At 40.7% G+C, this 17,362-nt stretch overlaps 1 protein-coding gene across 1 annotated transcript; it reads left to right on the top strand.

Moving 5' to 3' along the window:
• Positions 1-259: 259 nt before the first annotated feature.
• Positions 260-6,861, top strand: LOC103093265 (osteoclast-associated immunoglobulin-like receptor). The gene is made up of 5 exons (XM_056826268.1): positions 260-353; positions 626-715; positions 1,066-1,371; positions 2,257-2,562; positions 6,707-6,861. Exons 1-5 carry the CDS (start codon positions 260-262, stop codon positions 6,859-6,861), a joined length of 951 nt encoding a protein of 316 aa, XP_056682246.1.
• The last annotated feature ends 10,501 nt before the right edge of the window (positions 6,862-17,362 follow it).

Raw genomic sequence — 17,362 nt, 5'->3', positions numbered from 1 at the left:
TGTCTTCCAGATCAACATCCAGGCCATTCATTGCTTTTTTAACATTTGACCTCTTGAATTATTTTTACTTTTGTCCTCTTAAAATTGGCAAGCTCCAAATATGCTCTCCTCTTCCCTGGAGAGAAAGGATTTCACTCCTAACTTTCCCATTTCCATTAAGAATACCATCATCCTGCCAGCTTTGAAATTTTAAAATATAATGTTACAGATGAGGAAATGAGTCTTAGGGAGGGCAAGAGTTTTGCCTCAAAGATGTAACATGGAAACTGGCTTAGAACATGGGATCTGTGACTTCTCAACTATGTTGCAGGCAAGGCCTTACCTTGACATTGATCCTTTCCATGGTTCACAAGGTACATCAGTTCTCAGATGATTTCCTTACTTTGAGTCACCAAATTTAGGTGAAAAGAAGGTGTGAGTTGAGATTTAATGTGATGGTTTTCCTTTTAGATTCATGCATTGGGAGGGTACTAGTGATTATTAAGTCAGGTCCCCTCATTGCACAGATGACAAAATTGGGAATGAAAGCAATGGCATTTGTCCAAGGTCACTCAGACAGTTCTAAGCAGAGATGGGATGTGAACCCAAGTATTCTGATCCTAGTACAATGTCTTCTCTCTTCCAGGATCTCTCCTCAAGCCCACCGGAAACTATAGCTACAGGAACCCAGAAAGAAAGTCAGAGGCCAGTAGTACTCTGGAAGTCTGGGGGAAAGGTGGGAAGGGGATATGACTCCATTGTGCATGGTGGAGAAATAAGAGGAAAGGATGGCTTGAGGGTTGGGAGGACTCTCCTATACAGGATCATGGCTGGTTCACAAGCAGAGGTATCTCCCCTTAATGGTGTCATCATTTCAGTGGCAGTCTAGTGAAACCAAGAGACCCCTCTCAGAATAACGTTTTTCAAAAGTGTAAAATAAAATGAATGAGGTCCCTTCATTGTACTGATGACAAAATTGGGAATGAAAGCAGTGGGATTTGTCCAAAGTCACTCAGATGGGTTCACAGCACAGCTAGGATATGAATAAGTGTTCCGACTCCTACTGCAGTGTCTTCTCTCTTCCAGGGCCTCTCCCAAAGCCCACTTTCTCAGCTGAGACAGCCCTTATCATGACCACAGGGAGCAATATGACTTTCAAGTGCAAGAGACAAGAAAAAGATGCTTTAGTTCCTCAGTTATGGACATACCTTCTTCTAAAGGAGGGCAATGCACGGCCCTTACAGAACCAAGTCACAATAAGGTCCTGGGCTTATTTCACCCTACTGTTTGTGACAACACAGGATTCTGGGAACTATAGCTGCAAGTACTTTGGATCCCAGAATCCACAAAGAAAGTCAGAGGCCAGCACTGTCCTGGTCATCAGGGTGAAAGGTGAGAAGGGATGTGGGATGTGACTCCAATATACAGGATGGAGGAAGGAGAGGAGGAAGTGGTAGCTTAAGGGTTCAGGGGATTCCCCTGGATAAGATCAGGGCTGGCTCAAGGACAGAGGTACTCTCCACAGTAGTTTCGTGGTGTCGGTGGCAATCTGGTGAAACCCACAGATCCCTTCTCAGAATAAGATTTTTCAAATTTAAAAATAAAATCCACTCAGGAACCAGGTTTGAGAGAAAGGTAAGAAATTTAAAAGGTCTTGTCACAAATAAATTCAATAGGTAAACTGAGGTACATACTCTGAGCCAAATCAGTTTATTAACAGTAGTGTGTATAAGGATTAACAAAATGGATCAGTCTTCTACCTCAATAAGGTCAATGACGCTGTGAGGACAAGGAGACCCTCTTGATTGATGAGTTGGAAATAGCAGGGAGGGGTCTGAGAACCATTATGACTGGCTCAACTAAGATAAGTGGATTGGCTTTCAGGTGGGGCTCTTCATTGCACTTTCTGATAATTAAGGAATGTTCACTGTTATATGAGAGGCATCTGCCTGGTCTTAGCTTAGACACTGATCCTTTCTGTGATGAACAAGGAATAAAAGAAGGGGGGTGATGAGATCAGTTCTCAGATGATTTCCCCACTTTGAGTCATCAACAGTTCTAGGGGGAAAGAAGGTATGAGTTGAAATGTAATTTAAAAGTTTCATTTTTATATTCATAGATTGGGAGAATACTAGCAATTATTAAGTCAGGTCCCCTCATTGCATAGATGACAAAATTGTGAATGAAAGCAATGGAATTTGTCCAAGGTTATTCAGACAGTTCTAAGCAGAGTTAACCCAAGTGTTCTGATCCTAGTTCATGTCTTCTCTCTTCCAGGTTCTCTCCCCAAGCCCACTCTCTCAGTTGAGACAGCCCTTATCATGGCCCCAGGGAGCAATATGACTCTCAAGTGCAAGAGGCCAGAGAATGATGCTTTAGTTCCCCAGCAATGGACATATCTTCTGCTCAAGGAGGGCAATCCACAGGTCTTACAGAGCCAAAGGACGTCCAGGTCCTGGGCTTATTTCAGCCTACTAATTGTGACAGCTCGGGATTCTGGGAACTATATCTGCAAGTATTTTGGATCCCAGAACCAAAAAAGAGAATCAGAGGCCAGCACTGCCCTGATCATCAGGGTGAAAGGTGAGAAGGGGATGCGGCTCCATTGTGCAGGATGGAGGAAGATGAGTAAGAAGGGGTGGCTTGAGGGTTGGGAGGTTTCCTGGACAGAATCAGGGCTGGCTCAGGGATAGAGGCACTTCTTAGTGGTGTTATGGTGTCAGTGACAGTCTGGTGATACCCTTAGACCCCTTCTCAGAATAAAGATTTTTAAATGTAAAAAATAAAACCCAGTCAGGTGCCAGGCCCGAGGGAAAGCTGGAAAATTTAAGAGGGCCTATCATGAGCGAATTCAAAAGGTATACTGAGGTACAGACTGAGCAAAAGCAGTTTCTGAAAAGTGATTCCTATAACTGTTAACAACGTGGATCAACCTGTCCACCTCAGTAAGTCCAATAGACCTGGGAGAAGAAGGAGACCCTCTTTATTGACAAGTTAGAGAGAAGGGAAGGTCTGAGGAATATTATTATCATTGGCTCAACTAAGAAAAGTGAGTTGGCATTCAGGTGTGGATCTTCATGCCCTTCTTTTACCATTGAGGAGTGTTCATTATTTCATGGGTCCCATCTGCCTCTTGTAAACTTCCCTCGGGTATCAGTACCACTTGCCTTCTGGGCCCCTTGGAGCACGTCAGAGCTCCTCTCCTTGTACAAGGGCAGGCAAAAAGAGAGACCTATCTTTGGGGGAGGGAATGACACCAGGTAAGGCTGGTTGGGGCTTAATGACAAGAAACAGCTGGCCCTGGACCTCATGGTATGAGTGATACTAGTCAACCACATCTTTAAATTAGTTCCCAGTGGAAACTGCATCCCTGAGCTTGAATCAAGAACACAGAACTCTGGCCTGACAAAGTGGAGCAGGAATAGAAAATAGGGTCAAAGACAGAATAGAATCTTTTATTAAATAATACAGAATAATTTTCACTTCCTTGGGCCTCAGTGGGAGTGGAGATATGGGATCACCAAAGTAGAGTTGGGAGGGCAGATGTAATGAGAAAAAGGAAATGGGGACGTGCCACATCTTCACTTTCTCACCCCCTATTTCAAGACCTGTAAACTCAATAAACTGGGGCAAAGGCAAGACAATATTTCCTGCTCCTTGAGAACTCCAGAAAATGAGAAGAGTTGGCATTTTCTGCCCCTCAGGGTAGTGTGCACAAGGAATGAGAAGAAAGAGGAAGAGGCAAATCCCCAAGAGATAGTGACCCACCTTCCCCAGACTCCTAGAGAGAACAGTGCTGCCACTTGAGCATCTCTTCTGTTCTTTGGCCTCCTGCTGGCCTCAGAGGCCTCAGAGGAGAATATAAATATTCAGCAGGGAGATGGATGACATTTCTTATGCAAACCCCCCCCCAAAAAAAAAACAAAAATTAACAACCAAACCTAACCCAATAATATCAGGGCCAGATTTCTTATAGTTAAAAATATGATATATCTCATATATCTCCTCTGTGTAAGGAGAGAGAAGAGACTCTATTGTGAGACATTACATTTTGACTTGTTAGCAGGGGAATCCCTGGGTAATGTGACAAGGAAATCACTTTTAAAAGACTGATATATATTAATTTAAGGTCGCCAAGGAATTCAGCTATGTAATTCCTTAATGAAAACTCAAGTCAGCCGTCAACCTTTTATGGAGTTTTAATTACAAACAGGAGGAAGAAAGGAATTAGAGATAGAGAGATTAGAGGGAGAGAGAAAGGGGAGAGAAGGGAATAGGGCTTAAATACCCCTTCTGTTTAGGCTGGGACAAAAGGCCCCACCCCTTAGATAGCTGGGGCAAAGAAAAGAGATCAGTCCCTATTACTCACGTGACGAAAAATGGAGAAACAGTCTCCGGGGCCCCCACCTTCAGCTTCCTTCAGCGCAAGCTTCTCAGAGCACACCGCAACCACTCCCGCAAACTCCTCCACCACCTCCAGTCTCCAGACCCCCCTATCCTTAAGGAAACCATCCAAGTTCCCTCCCCTCAGTCCTCACATCTACCAATCACCTGTCCATCAATTTCCCTGTGCCAATGGAGGCTCTAGCTTAACCCAGGACCACCTAGAGGTCTGTGGCTTTGCACATGTCTGTTGAAGGTCATATTTTCAAATAATTAAATCTTTGATCCTTTGCTACAGCCCTTTCTAAATCCTGTTAACCTGAGTAGGGTAGAGATTGGAATAATTAAATTTTGATCTATGCTGCAGCCCTTACTCAATCCTGTTAGGACTGAGTAGGGTGGAGATTGATTCCAAGTATCTCCATTGTATCAATTCTAAAATCAATCATGACTCAAAGAAATCCCTGTTCTATGCTTAAGCATAGGTCAAAGTCCTTTCCATTGTTCAGCAAAAGGTTTCTGTCCTAAAGTAATCTTAAGAAGGGAGGAGAAGGAACCTCCCATGCCAATGGGGTTCACATTCCAATAGTCAAGACCCACTATCAATAGGAAATTTTTCAAGTATGAAATTTCCCAATGGTGAAATTTCCAACATTTATAAGTCTAAGAAATTTTGAGGTTTACAGTAAAAGGAAATAGATATTTTAGTTATTGATTTTGCATAATTCCAAAATCATTTTAGAGAATGAATTGAACAATTCACATCTAAACCCACAATATAATCTTTTCAACACTGATCATTTCCATATTTTGACATATTTATGCATTTCCTCAATAAGAACTGAAATCTCCAAGTTGTTTTGATCTGCATTTCTCTTTTTGTCAATGATCTTGAACAGTCTTTCATATGAATGGTAATAGTTTAGAATTCTTTTGGCAGCTCTTCATATTCTTTAATTATTTAAATATTGAGAACTGGCACTTGGGCTTATATATTCATATTAATTCTCCACATATGCTGAATGCCAGGCTCTTAGAAAAATATTGGATATAAGTTTATATTTTGCACAATTGATATTTTCCTGTCTTAGACTGTTTATTTTGACATAAACTTGCTGGATGAATCATATCCCCTAAAAGTTCAATTTGCTTAAAACAATGTTATCAAACCCACTGCTAGTAAAACTTACTCACCTGAAAGTTCCCTATAGCCATGAAGTCATGGGTCCAAACCAATCTCTTGCCATTTCTTCATTGACTTTCTTCATGCAAATGTTTTAAATGTCACAGAAAACAAATGGTTTTTATAGATCTTTTATCAACTTCTCTATTCATTTATTTAAGAATCTTTTTCCTAGTCATACATTGTGAAATCTATCTTGTATCATCATCTTCTTCTTTTTCCTCCTCCTTTTCCTCTTCTTTTTCTTCTCTTCTTTCTCCTCTTACTCTTCCTCCTCTTCTCCAGGCTGCTACTACTTATTACTGGAATTGCAAAATTTCTTATTCACATATTCTCATATATATTGACAAACACACAATATGCATAACTTGTTTATTATACAAATATATTACATATATATTTTACATAGTCACCATATGTTCATTTTTACATATTGATATAGTATATATAACTTGTATAATATACAAATATATTATCTATAACATATTTGAAACATAAATTATATAATATATAAATATACCATTATATATTGTATATATTCCACATATGTTTTAATAGGGTCAGAAATTAAATATAAGTGGTTAAATGGGAGTGACATCAGTTTTCTATTTCCCAAGCAAATTAATTTGGAATCATGAATTTTGAATCATCACTTGGCATAGGAAGTGGAAAAAAAACAGTCTTTGTCAGCCTATGGCATGCTCCCTGTATTTTCTAGGGTCATCAAGGCTCATATTTCATGTAGAAAGAACTTTGCCCTGAGTAGCATGTCCTTCTTAGCTGGAGACTTTCCAGCTACCACAACCTAGTGAGTGTGAGTAAAGAGCCAGTTAACAGCCCTGAAGAGCTGAACTCTTTCAACAGAGAGGAGCTCAGCATCATGTCAAGTGGACAGCTGAGCCCTGGAAGCAGGGTCTGATATTTAGAGAGTCCCCAAAGCCTACACTCCCAGAATTCCCAAGCTGGAAGACCACTCAATAAAAGGACTCCCAACTTCTAAGTAAAAGGATGCTTCTGCTTCTTTGGGATCACATTTTTCCCTTTGGACTTGACTGGGACCAAGATTCAGGGAACCTTGTTTGGGAGATGTGTGAACTCCTATTTCTATGGCTTCTGAAAATATTCTCGTCAGTAATAGCTTCATTCCCTCTTCTCCCTCAGACTCTACGCAGATAGCTTATACTGTGATCAATCTTACTCGTATCATCCTGGCTGCATTGATTCTAGCTGTCATTGTTATACTTTTGAGCAATGACTTCAAAGCCCAAAAAGTTGAGAAGAAGCCAGAGGATCTCTGCCTAGAGAAGCAAGGCTGAACAGACAGAAAGGACTTCTTGAGATCAAAAGGTTGTATGGATTTCAAGTTATCCATCACATTTTTGGGGTCAAGAAAACAGCCAACTCTTGGAGAAATAAGGAGGCTTGAACCAAACCAAACTGATGTCAGGAGTCTATCACAGTGAGTCTTCTGTTCCATTCCAAAGTCCCAATAAGACTTGCTTCCTGATCTACACTATCTGTTCTCTATTCTGAATCACTTCTGAACCAATTCTCTCTTACCTAGTTTCCCTTCAAACACATGCCATAAATTGACTTCCATGGGCTCTATTTATAAAGAAAGAGAACAAATAAAAGAAAATGGATCTCCCAAAAAACAAAGATCCATAGAGTTATGGAACTCTGAAAGAAGAACAAGTTCTCGACTCTGATCCACCTTGCATGTTTCAAAGCACTTTTTAAACCACTTCAAAGTGATTCAGTGAGTATTGAGAGTCATGAAAACCTGAGTTCAAAATCCACATCAGACACTTTATAGCTGTGAAAGCCTGGGTCATTCATTTACCTCTGTCTCTTAGCTTCTGTTCTTTTATCAGTAAAATGCAAGTAATAACAGCATCAACTTCATAGAACTTTTGCAAATTTCAAATCAGGTACATTTGTAAAATACTTTATAAACGAGATAAATAAAAGTAAAAATTCAAAGATATGCAGATATACATATATGCAAACATACATGTCAATAAGTGTTTATATATGTGCATGTATGGTTTAAAATATCTATAGGCATACAAAAATTATCCAAATTACTAACAGTTAAAGAAATGTTAATTAAATCCATTTTGAGATACTACCTCACACATATCTGATTGACTAATGCAACCAAAAAGGGAAATGACAAATGTTTGAGGGAATGTAGGACATTCAGACACTAATACACTGTTGGTAGAACTAACACAATCATTGTGGAGAGCAATATGGAACCACAACAAATGGTCCATAAAACCATACATATTTCTCTGTCTCTCAAAGAGAGCAGAGATGGGGGAAAGGACCAGAGGGTATCCCTTCGTTCCAAAAGTTCCACCAAAGGGTCCTCAATATTTCTGAGCTCACTCTCTCCATTGCTTGTTCAGTATGTCCTTAGATTAGCAAATATTTATATAATTGCAATCCTTCTTAACATTACTGTTCTTTTTTATCAAAACTAATTGATATTAACTGGTTGGTTGATTATGGGTAATTGATGGGGGCTGAGGAGCTATAATGTTAGAAACCACAAATCCTTTGTTAATCCTTCAGTGGGCAAAGTAATATTTGCTTTCCTGGAGACCCAACCTGCTAGTCCAACTCCAAGATAAGCAAGCAGACCCCAAAATAGTGTTGCATGTGTTTGCAGATGAGTAGAAAATAAAAGGGATAGAGTGTGTGAGGAGTGTTAGAGAAGGAAGAAAATACTAAAAGCAGAGTTCTAGGTAAAGCTACATGGAGGAATTGGCCCCTGATATGAACACTGAAGTAAAATGAAAAAATCTGAAATTTTCATATGGATTTGAGTACATCCTAGGAATTTCTCCCAACCTCCCTTCTTAGGAAACCTGAAAAGATGAGTCATTTCAAATACAACTGAAAGTTAAACAATTCTTTAACTTACTTTACCCACTGAAAGAAAGAACAAAAATATTCTAGCATGCAAAATATTGTCCTGCTTTATGAGTACACAGACTATTCATAACACAAGTTAACAGTCATATAGTATTTTTGGAACTCTAAAGGCTTTTAAAAATGTTCTTCCTCTAGGAAAATCAGAAGCACAAAAAATAAAATAAGATGTTCTTCCAGCTGTCGTTGATAAATCAAGGACAAGAGTTATTAACATATCTGTATCTGTAGATGGTAAACCACAGGTCAGATGACAGAAAGTTGATGGAGAGATGTGCCCTCTTCACTGGGGACTCCACACAGGGTAAATTTGTATAGCCCCCTATGGGACCATTTGCCCAACTGACACATTGGGTACCAAGCCTACTGTTTGAAGTTCATGTCTGTCTTTTTTAAATGATCCATGTGACTCTGCTTGTCCCTTAATGCTTAGCTACAGTTGTATAGATTACATTCTCTTTGAGGATCCGGCTTCCCCTCATGCAGGGTCTTTATGTTCTCTTGGCTATATGTCATTCCTTCATGGTCTTCAGCCCCTGGTGACTGTGGAAAAAATACAAAGTTGAAGAAAGATCAATAATTATCATTGAGGGCCAAGAGCAATAAACAATAATGAATCTGAGATAAATAAACAGATGATACCAGGGACAAGACCATATGTGCTGGGGCCAAGGATAAGACTGGGTTATTTCCCAGGAGGGGGATGGAATGGAGAATACTCGTTGATAGATCTGTCTCTGCTTGACCATGTCTATGCCTGGCATGGACAGAAGGTTCTGTTAGTTCTCAAAGTCCTCAGGCATGAACCATGGATAATTGTCCCCCCCCCGCATTTATTTCCAGAATGCTTATACTTGGTCACCTCTTTGACTACACCATTGAGGGGAGCCAAATACAGTAAGGAAGATGCCATCGGCCAGGGATGATATGAATCAAACAAAGGGCCAATGTGAGAAGGTCAGTCTGAAAGACAAATGTATTCCCCTCTCTCACCATGGAAGCTTTCCAGTAGGTGGGGTCTATAGTCACATGGGAGAGGGGGTAGATAACTCAAGAGAAGCTGGGAAGGTGAGCTAAGCATTCCTACTTCCAAGTAAGTTCTCCTTGTGTGGCTCCTGGTAAGAATGATGACAGGAACAAATTTCATCGAGATCATAAATAGAAGGGACCTTAAATTCTCTACTGATAGCTCTTCATTTTACAGATCCTGACCCTCAGCCCATTGTTTTTCCCTCACCTACTGAGTTCTTCACATCCTCATTCTGAACTCACCAATATAGGATGGCAAAATAAGGCCAATAGAGGAAGAAAAGAATGATGACACAGCTGAGGGTGATAAGAATGGTTCTAAACACTAAGCTAAGAAAGAACCAATTTTCAGGCTTCATCATACTGATGGACTTATCACTTTTATTCATGTTTCCATACTTTCACCCATTGTCAATTCTCTAAAAGAAATGCTAGATCTGAATTTGGGAAGTTGAGGACATTTAGTCTCCTTTCTCTGGGAGGCCTAACTCTTTCCCAAATCTTAACTTATTTGAGAGGTATATTCAACTCACCTGAAAAACAGAAGGGATCATAAGGAAGAGATAAGCTAACTCTCAGGGGGTAAGGGGATAGTTTCAGAAAGAGTTAGAATTATAGGAATTGATGCAAAATAAAGTGAGTAGAATCAAGAAATCATTGTGCACAATTACAACCACATATGATGATCAACAAAGAATGACTTAGCTATTCTCAGCAATGCAGTGATCCAAGACAATTGCAAAGGATTCATGATGGACATTGAAAAATGTTTTCTATCCAAATCAAAATGCAGATCAAAGAAAATAATTTTTCACTTTATTTTTCATGTGTTTTTCATTTTTGTTTTGCTTTAAACAAATCTTTCACAACACAGCCAATGTAGAAATATGGTCTGCCTGATCATACATGTATAAGTTAGACCAAATTGCTTAGCATTTCAGGAATATGAGAGGGAATGGAGTGGCAGAGAGAATTTGGAACTCAGAATTTTAGAAAATAAATGTTAAAAATTATTGCATATAATTGTAAAAAATTAGTATATTTTAAAAATGACAATGGGAGGTTCAGAAAAACCTGGGAAGACTTAAATGAACTGATCCAAGATAAATTGAGTTGAATCAGGCAGCTATTGTACACAATAATAAGAATATTGCAACAATGCTGAACTGTGTAAAACTTGGCAACTCTGCATAATATAATGATCCAAGACAATTCAGAATGACTTATGATGAAATTGCTATCTTCCTCCAGAACAAAAACCAATGAACTCTGAGTGCATTTTGGACTACAATTTTTTACTTTCTTTTTCTCGCTTTTTGTGGCATGACTAATATTGAAATGTGTTTTACATGATTTCACATGTATAATGGATATCATATTGCTTGCTTTCTCAGTGGGTGAGGAGAGACTGAAAGGAAGGAGAGAATGTGAAAGTCCAAATTGTTCTAAAATTTAATAATAAAAAATAATTTTAAACATTAAAAATAAAATCAATTGCTATTATCATGGTCATGAATGTCATTGTTCACAGTTCTCTGTGAGAATACTTGCCTTTGTCAATACAACCTAGTTGCCTCTAGGGATATCTGAAAAAAGTCCCCTCCCTACTTTTAGTGAATTAAGTTTGAGTAACCTGGTATTGAATGGGTTTTTGGCAAAGACCATATATCTGCCCCAGCAGTCCTCATCCTATCACTGCTTATGGACCTAACCCACATTTAAGGGGTGGCATGAGGCTCCCTAGGAGAGATCTCACCTCAACAACCATACCTGAAACTTCAGGGTTGTCTCACAAGTATGCAAATGAGTTCTGCTTTTTTGTTATGGAATCTGAGAGAACCACAACATTTTGCACCATGGACCTTGTTGTGAATCTTTGGCAGCACTTAGAGGAACAGCACTAAATTCCCCTCAAAAGAACCCATTATGATTTCATTCTGTAGGGGCTGTGAATTCCTCTCCTTGAGCAGAACATTTTAACCCTAGACTCTGAGATTATAGCTGCCCTTTGCAGATGCAACCCTCAAATTAAAGTTAAATTGGGAGCAGTAGCCCACAATGGATATCATGTAGTTATGTATGTTGGTGATTTGGAAGGTCTATCATATGAAGAGTTTTGAATGCCACACATAGAATATATTTGATCCTTGAGGTAATGGGGAGCCTATTTTATTTATAGGTAATTTAGTTTTTCAACTAGAAGAAATGGCATGGTAAGAACTAAGATTCAGTAAAAATTATCCTGACAGTGCTGAAAAGAATGGAAAATAAAGGCGGGAAACTGAGTCAGTGACATCAACAAAGACACCATTGCAATAGTTCGGCAAAAAAAAAAGATGTTGGAAACCTGAACTGTAGTAGTAGAATGGTGAATAGAAAGAAGGGGACAGATATGAGAGATGCTGAGGGGGAGAAAGCATCCTTTGATTCAACTCCACAAAATGGGTGATTTCCATGTGTTCTCCTAATATTCCAAAAATATCAATCGATACAAAATTCGTCATCCAAGCATTCTTCTCTCTCATCTACTCTCTTCTCAGTGATCATTAGTATTATTGTGGTTGTTGCTTCCTTCATGTTACTAACTCATTTGACTTTGCTCCCATGTTGATTGTCATCTGATGGAGTCCTTCATTTTTGGCTATATTCTCTCAATGCATGCTTGATGTCTGCAGCCAAGCATCATTCCATGGGAATCTGACCAGAAAACCAGGATTTGGGGCAGAAGGCAGATTCATGTTGTTAAGGTTCCCCAAGGCAGCTAAGGCTGGGCAGATGAATTGGGCTCAGTTCTCCTGCCCTATAATAATAAACAGTCTATTTTTGACTGCTCTGTGACAGGCATATTGGAGAAGAAAGACCAAGGAGGGCAGGAGGCAAGTTAGAACATTTTAATAACCACTCCAGTTCTGAGATGACAGAGGGTCTGATCTCCAAAGGTGAAAATATGAAAGAAAGGAGAAAGGACAAGATGAAGGAGGGGAGCAAAGGGGTGGCAGGGAGAGAAGGCAGGATGCCAACTCCAGCTCCTGGAGAGAATTAGTGTCCTCCCATAACCCTCATCACAGCTCTACAGTTAATCTAGTCTGGGAAGCGGTTTCACCCAGGGGGGTGTTGGATGGACCAAAAAGAGAAGACACAAGGATGGGGGGAGGCATGTCCCACTGATACTTTCGTTATGCTTTAGGGAGCCCACACCCTGCATCCCAAGCAAGCTAGTAGACTCCTCTTCTTCTCTGGAGAGACAGAAAGGGCCCCATGCACTCTGGTCATTTCCCATGTTCTGCTATTGGGAGCAGGAGAGGGAGGATGCTGACAGTCAGTTGTGCTGGACAGCGACATCAATGGAGGCAGCTCTGATGTCTGGGAGTGCAGGGTTCTCTTTCACAGTGAGATCTCCAGTGAGAAACTTCTGAACCCAGGGATTTATAAATCTCGTGTGATCTCACTCAGTGAGTGTTGGGGAGGAGGAGAAGGGCAGATCATGTGAAAATTATTTTAAGACCCAGAGATGTGGGGAGAAAGGGCTGATGTGGGGAGACTGTGAGGGAGGGAGCTGGAGGTAGGCAGTACTCTACTCAGACCTGGTTGCTTTTGAGAATGACAAGGAGATACACCTGTTCTCCCACCCACTCCAAATCTCATCAGGATGGGTCTGCAATTTTCAGCTTCGAGGGTCAGATGGCAAAATGTAGGGCAGGGATGAGAACCAGGAAGAGGCTGAGAAAGGGCTGGAGACAAGAGGTACCTGCCCTGCATCCTGTTGCTCCTTTGAAGGATCTGGCCCACTCAACAGCTGGCCCCCAGAGGTGTCAGAGTCTGGGCCATTCCACTTGGCTGGGGCCCAGAGGAGGAGACCTGTGATCAAGAGAAGATACCCTGTCACCCACCCCCACACATATCCACACCCCAAACACCCCAGCCTGCTTGCTTAGATTGGAATGAAGTCAGAAATACTTGACTCAAATCCAGCCTAACACTTGCTAGCTGGATTCCCATTAGCAAGTCACTTCATTGTTGCCTTGGTTTCCTCATCTATAAAATGGAGATAATACAAGCAATCTGTTTTCTAGGGTTATTTTAAGAAACTGATGAGACATAACTGTCATTGGTGTGAGATAAAATGAGTTACTTAAGGCCCTACAGCTCATGCATGGTGAAGTTAGAATAAGCATGATGCTGAGGATGTTGATGGTAATGATAAGTGTTTCCCAATTAGAGGGTCCCACCAGATGGGTTCTAGACTCTCTATGATTCAGATTCACAAAGTAGAGGAGGCTGTCCCACCAGGTGAGTATTAAACCTGGCCATGCCCTTAAACAGCTACCCTCTGAAAGTGATTTGGTCCCTGCTTAGCTGCATGCATGATTCTCTCCTATTAAATGGAGGCAAAATTACTTTTGGTTTTGTCTCTTCAACCTCAGTATCTATTTCAGTCTCTAGCATACACATCAGAAGCTTAATAAAAGCTTATTATCGCCTCAGTGGATTCCTAGGAAATCCTCAAGCCCTCCATGTTTTCATCCCTCTCTGTGGAACAGTCCACTGGAACCTTGGTTCTTTGCTATCCTCACATTGACTAACCTCCCTGGAATTTATACTTGGGGGAGCTGGGGAATGGCCTCAAGTTCTACAGTCTGTGTGTGTGATATAGTCATTGTGATGTGACCTAGACATCTGCCTCTGCTCTGTTGGAATGAAACAGGAGACCTGCTTCCATCCTTCCTTTGCAGATATTACATGTTGCTGAGAGAGATGGTATGTTTCAATGTGCCTAAGCATGTTGGGTTTGGAGATAAAACACTTGAATTCATCATGTTGTCTCAGCTTTCTACTAATTGTGTAGCCCTGGGCAAGTCACTGGACTACAGCCAGCCTCAGTTTCCTCATATGAAAAAATGAAAATAATGATGGTACCTACTTCCCAGGATTATTAACTGGAAAATCTCCAGCAAAGAAGAGCAGGCTAGTCGGGGCCAACATAAGAAGGCAGAGAGTTCTAGCCTTAGAGACATGGTAGAATATTGAAATCAAAAGATAGTCCTTTGTTGTAAGGAGAACTTTTAAAATCTGAAGACATTCTAGGTCTGAATGAAATAGTTCTGGAGCTTGTGTTTTCTTCGAGGAAACAACACATACACCAATAAGTAACTGCACAATATATATATAAATTAAATGCTTTTTTTTCCCCAGAAAAAGTTCAAACTGGTTAGGAGAGGCCTCTGTCCATGGTACTTCTTGATCCAAGAGCTAGTCTAATTCCTTTCCCTTATAGGTGTCCTTCCAATGTTTATAGCTAGCCATTATTCCCCTCCCCTACATCATCTTCATTGGGTAAGGAGGTTACAGATCATGGCATTCTCATCTCAGAACATCAGAAATGCCATGTCATATGTTCATTAGCTACCTACCACTCCACATTCCTAAACTCTCCAATAAAAGTTTGAGGGCACATGTGGAGCCCTCCTTCAATTCCATCAGGGGAGCATGCATAATGGAGCCCATATTTTTTAATTCCTTGTCTCTGAGTCTTTATTCCTTTGTCTCTCTCTTTGTCTTCTCTATCCATTTTTCCTCAGTTTCCAATCTCCTTCTCAGGTGTCCACCCACAAAAATATTAATATGTAACTATAGCAGGTTACACCTTTCTTTTTAGGAGATGAAATATGGTGTGCTGCTCCCCACCCCTAATTTCACAGTTACTCCTTGCCTCAGGGTCAGAGTTGTCAGCCTTCCACAAAAGCTGTAAGGGTTAGGATGGGAGGAAATGTTTTTGAGAAAGCTCTATTAGAGAAAACAGTGTATGCTTAGGAATATTCTTATGGCATTTTCTTGTGGGAACACTAAGGTATTGGATTGTAGAGCACATATATCCTAGAGAAAGAGAAGGACTGAGGGAGGAAGATTGAGGTTATCAGGAGGAAAATGTAATGAGAGAATAGACTTACAATGGTTCCGATTGACTAAGGACCTGAGTGATTCATGAAATATTAAAATATAAAAGAAATGGAAAATTATCTGGACCAAATCCCTTAATTTACAGCAAGAGGATCTGAGACCAAAAAGGATATAATGGCAAGTCTATGGTTTATATAGCTAGTCAAATGAAGGAAATTTTATTGCCATAATTGTGTTTCCACAGAAAGTTGTATGTTGAGATCATGTGGCTACTCAAAAGGCCATTACGTCTACAACATCCTGAATCACTACTGCAAACCTTCCCTTCTTTAGTCTCATTTCTCAGTGTTCTTTGCTAATATGACCCTCTACATTATGTGAATCTAAACCTCACTTCATTATGTCCACAACGAATGCACTTATTGTCTTTGAAGAGGTAGAGCTAATAAGCAGGAAAAAATTCATTGACCTTCCTAGCATATTTGGCCAGCTGGAATCCCCTCAGGGTGCTCCCTTTGACTTCATCATGTACTTTCTTGCCTATGGAGAACTAAGAAGAAACAATTGTATAATGCTGTGATCACCCTCTAATATGATCCTTTCAAGAATACCTATTCATATAATACCTTCGATTGTAATGGGAATTGTTGCTTGACTGTATTTTAAAAAGATTAAGACTTTCAGTATTGAGAGGGGGAAAGAGAGGAGAGCCCCCTTCTCAAAGCGGGGTACAAGGGGAGACAGCTGATGTTTAGAGTTGGCTCAGAGAGAGGAGAGGAGTTTGAGGAATTTTCCCCTCCTGCCTTTCCTCTGTAGCTAAAGCTGTGCTCCCCAATTCACTCTTGTCCCTCTTGTCCCCCCTCCATTGCTCAAGACCAAGATGTCTCCCCTTGATCTGTTCACTCACATTCAGCTTGGGGAACAGACAACTTTTAATGTCAACTCAATCAGGTACTACAAAAGGAATAATGGGCAAGGAAGAATGGGAAAGGAATGTGAGATGGGCATCCCTGTCTCTAAATCCTTTCCCCTACCTCCTCGAGTTTGGGGGGAACTCAGGCCTTGGCAGCCTGAGCCCCCCCCCAGTGAAATTAATGTTGCCTTACCCCTGGGCAACAGCAGCTGAGGTTAAAGTCTTCTCAGATTTCTTTTCAGAAAGTCCCTTCAATTGGGAAGTGTTGGGGGGAAAGAGTCCCAGGCACCAGCAGGAAAAATGGGTAACCCTCAGGAGAAAGTCTTAAAACCCCTCTCCTGAGAGCCTCACTGCTCTCCCCCAGCCAAAGTCTTTTCCTCCTCAGGATTTCAAACTCCTGGGCCCCTTCCCCATCAAGGTGATCAATTTCACACACTCTTCAGCCTGGCACTTTTTCTTTAGTGCCAGCCTCTGTCACAAATCCTCCATTTCCTGTTGTTTGCATGGTGCCACCCTGGCCCACACCAGGTACTTACCTTCTATGTCTATTCTTTCATTCAGTGACCTGTTGTAATTCTGTGTCAGGTGTTTTATTGTTATATTAATATGATCCTTTCAACAATACATATTCTTATAATACCTTCAATTTTAAGGGGAAGTTGTTGCTTGCCAAGCTTAACCTTACCTGGCTTTGTGTGTCCTTTTCATGAGCATTTCTGGCTTCTATCTTTTTATTTCTAGCTAAGAAGGGTTTAGTTAAAAATAAAATCCACCACATCCTAGGCCCAGCCACCAGCTATTCTTGGTCCTTTCTTCCAAGTAGCTGAGACCAATCTATGGGGGAAATGGCTGATGGTAGATCATGCCCCTCACTCTCACTTTTCCACTCTATCTCAGGGAGTGTGAGGAGCTGGAGTTAGAGAAGTGGGCAGGGCTAGGAGATGGTACATGGCTGGTGAATTCTGGAGGAAAGAAGAGGCTGTATAGTATTGCTGAAAGGCAGCCCAGATGGCAAAGAATCTAGGCTTCTATGATTG

Source organism: Monodelphis domestica, chromosome 4 (assembly GCF_027887165.1).
Source record: "Monodelphis domestica isolate mMonDom1 chromosome 4, mMonDom1.pri, whole genome shotgun sequence".
Classification (NCBI taxonomy): Eukaryota; Metazoa; Chordata; class Mammalia; order Didelphimorphia; family Didelphidae; genus Monodelphis; species Monodelphis domestica.
The sequence above is the reverse complement of the archived record's forward strand: the minus strand, read 5'-3'. Positions and strand labels throughout refer to the sequence as shown.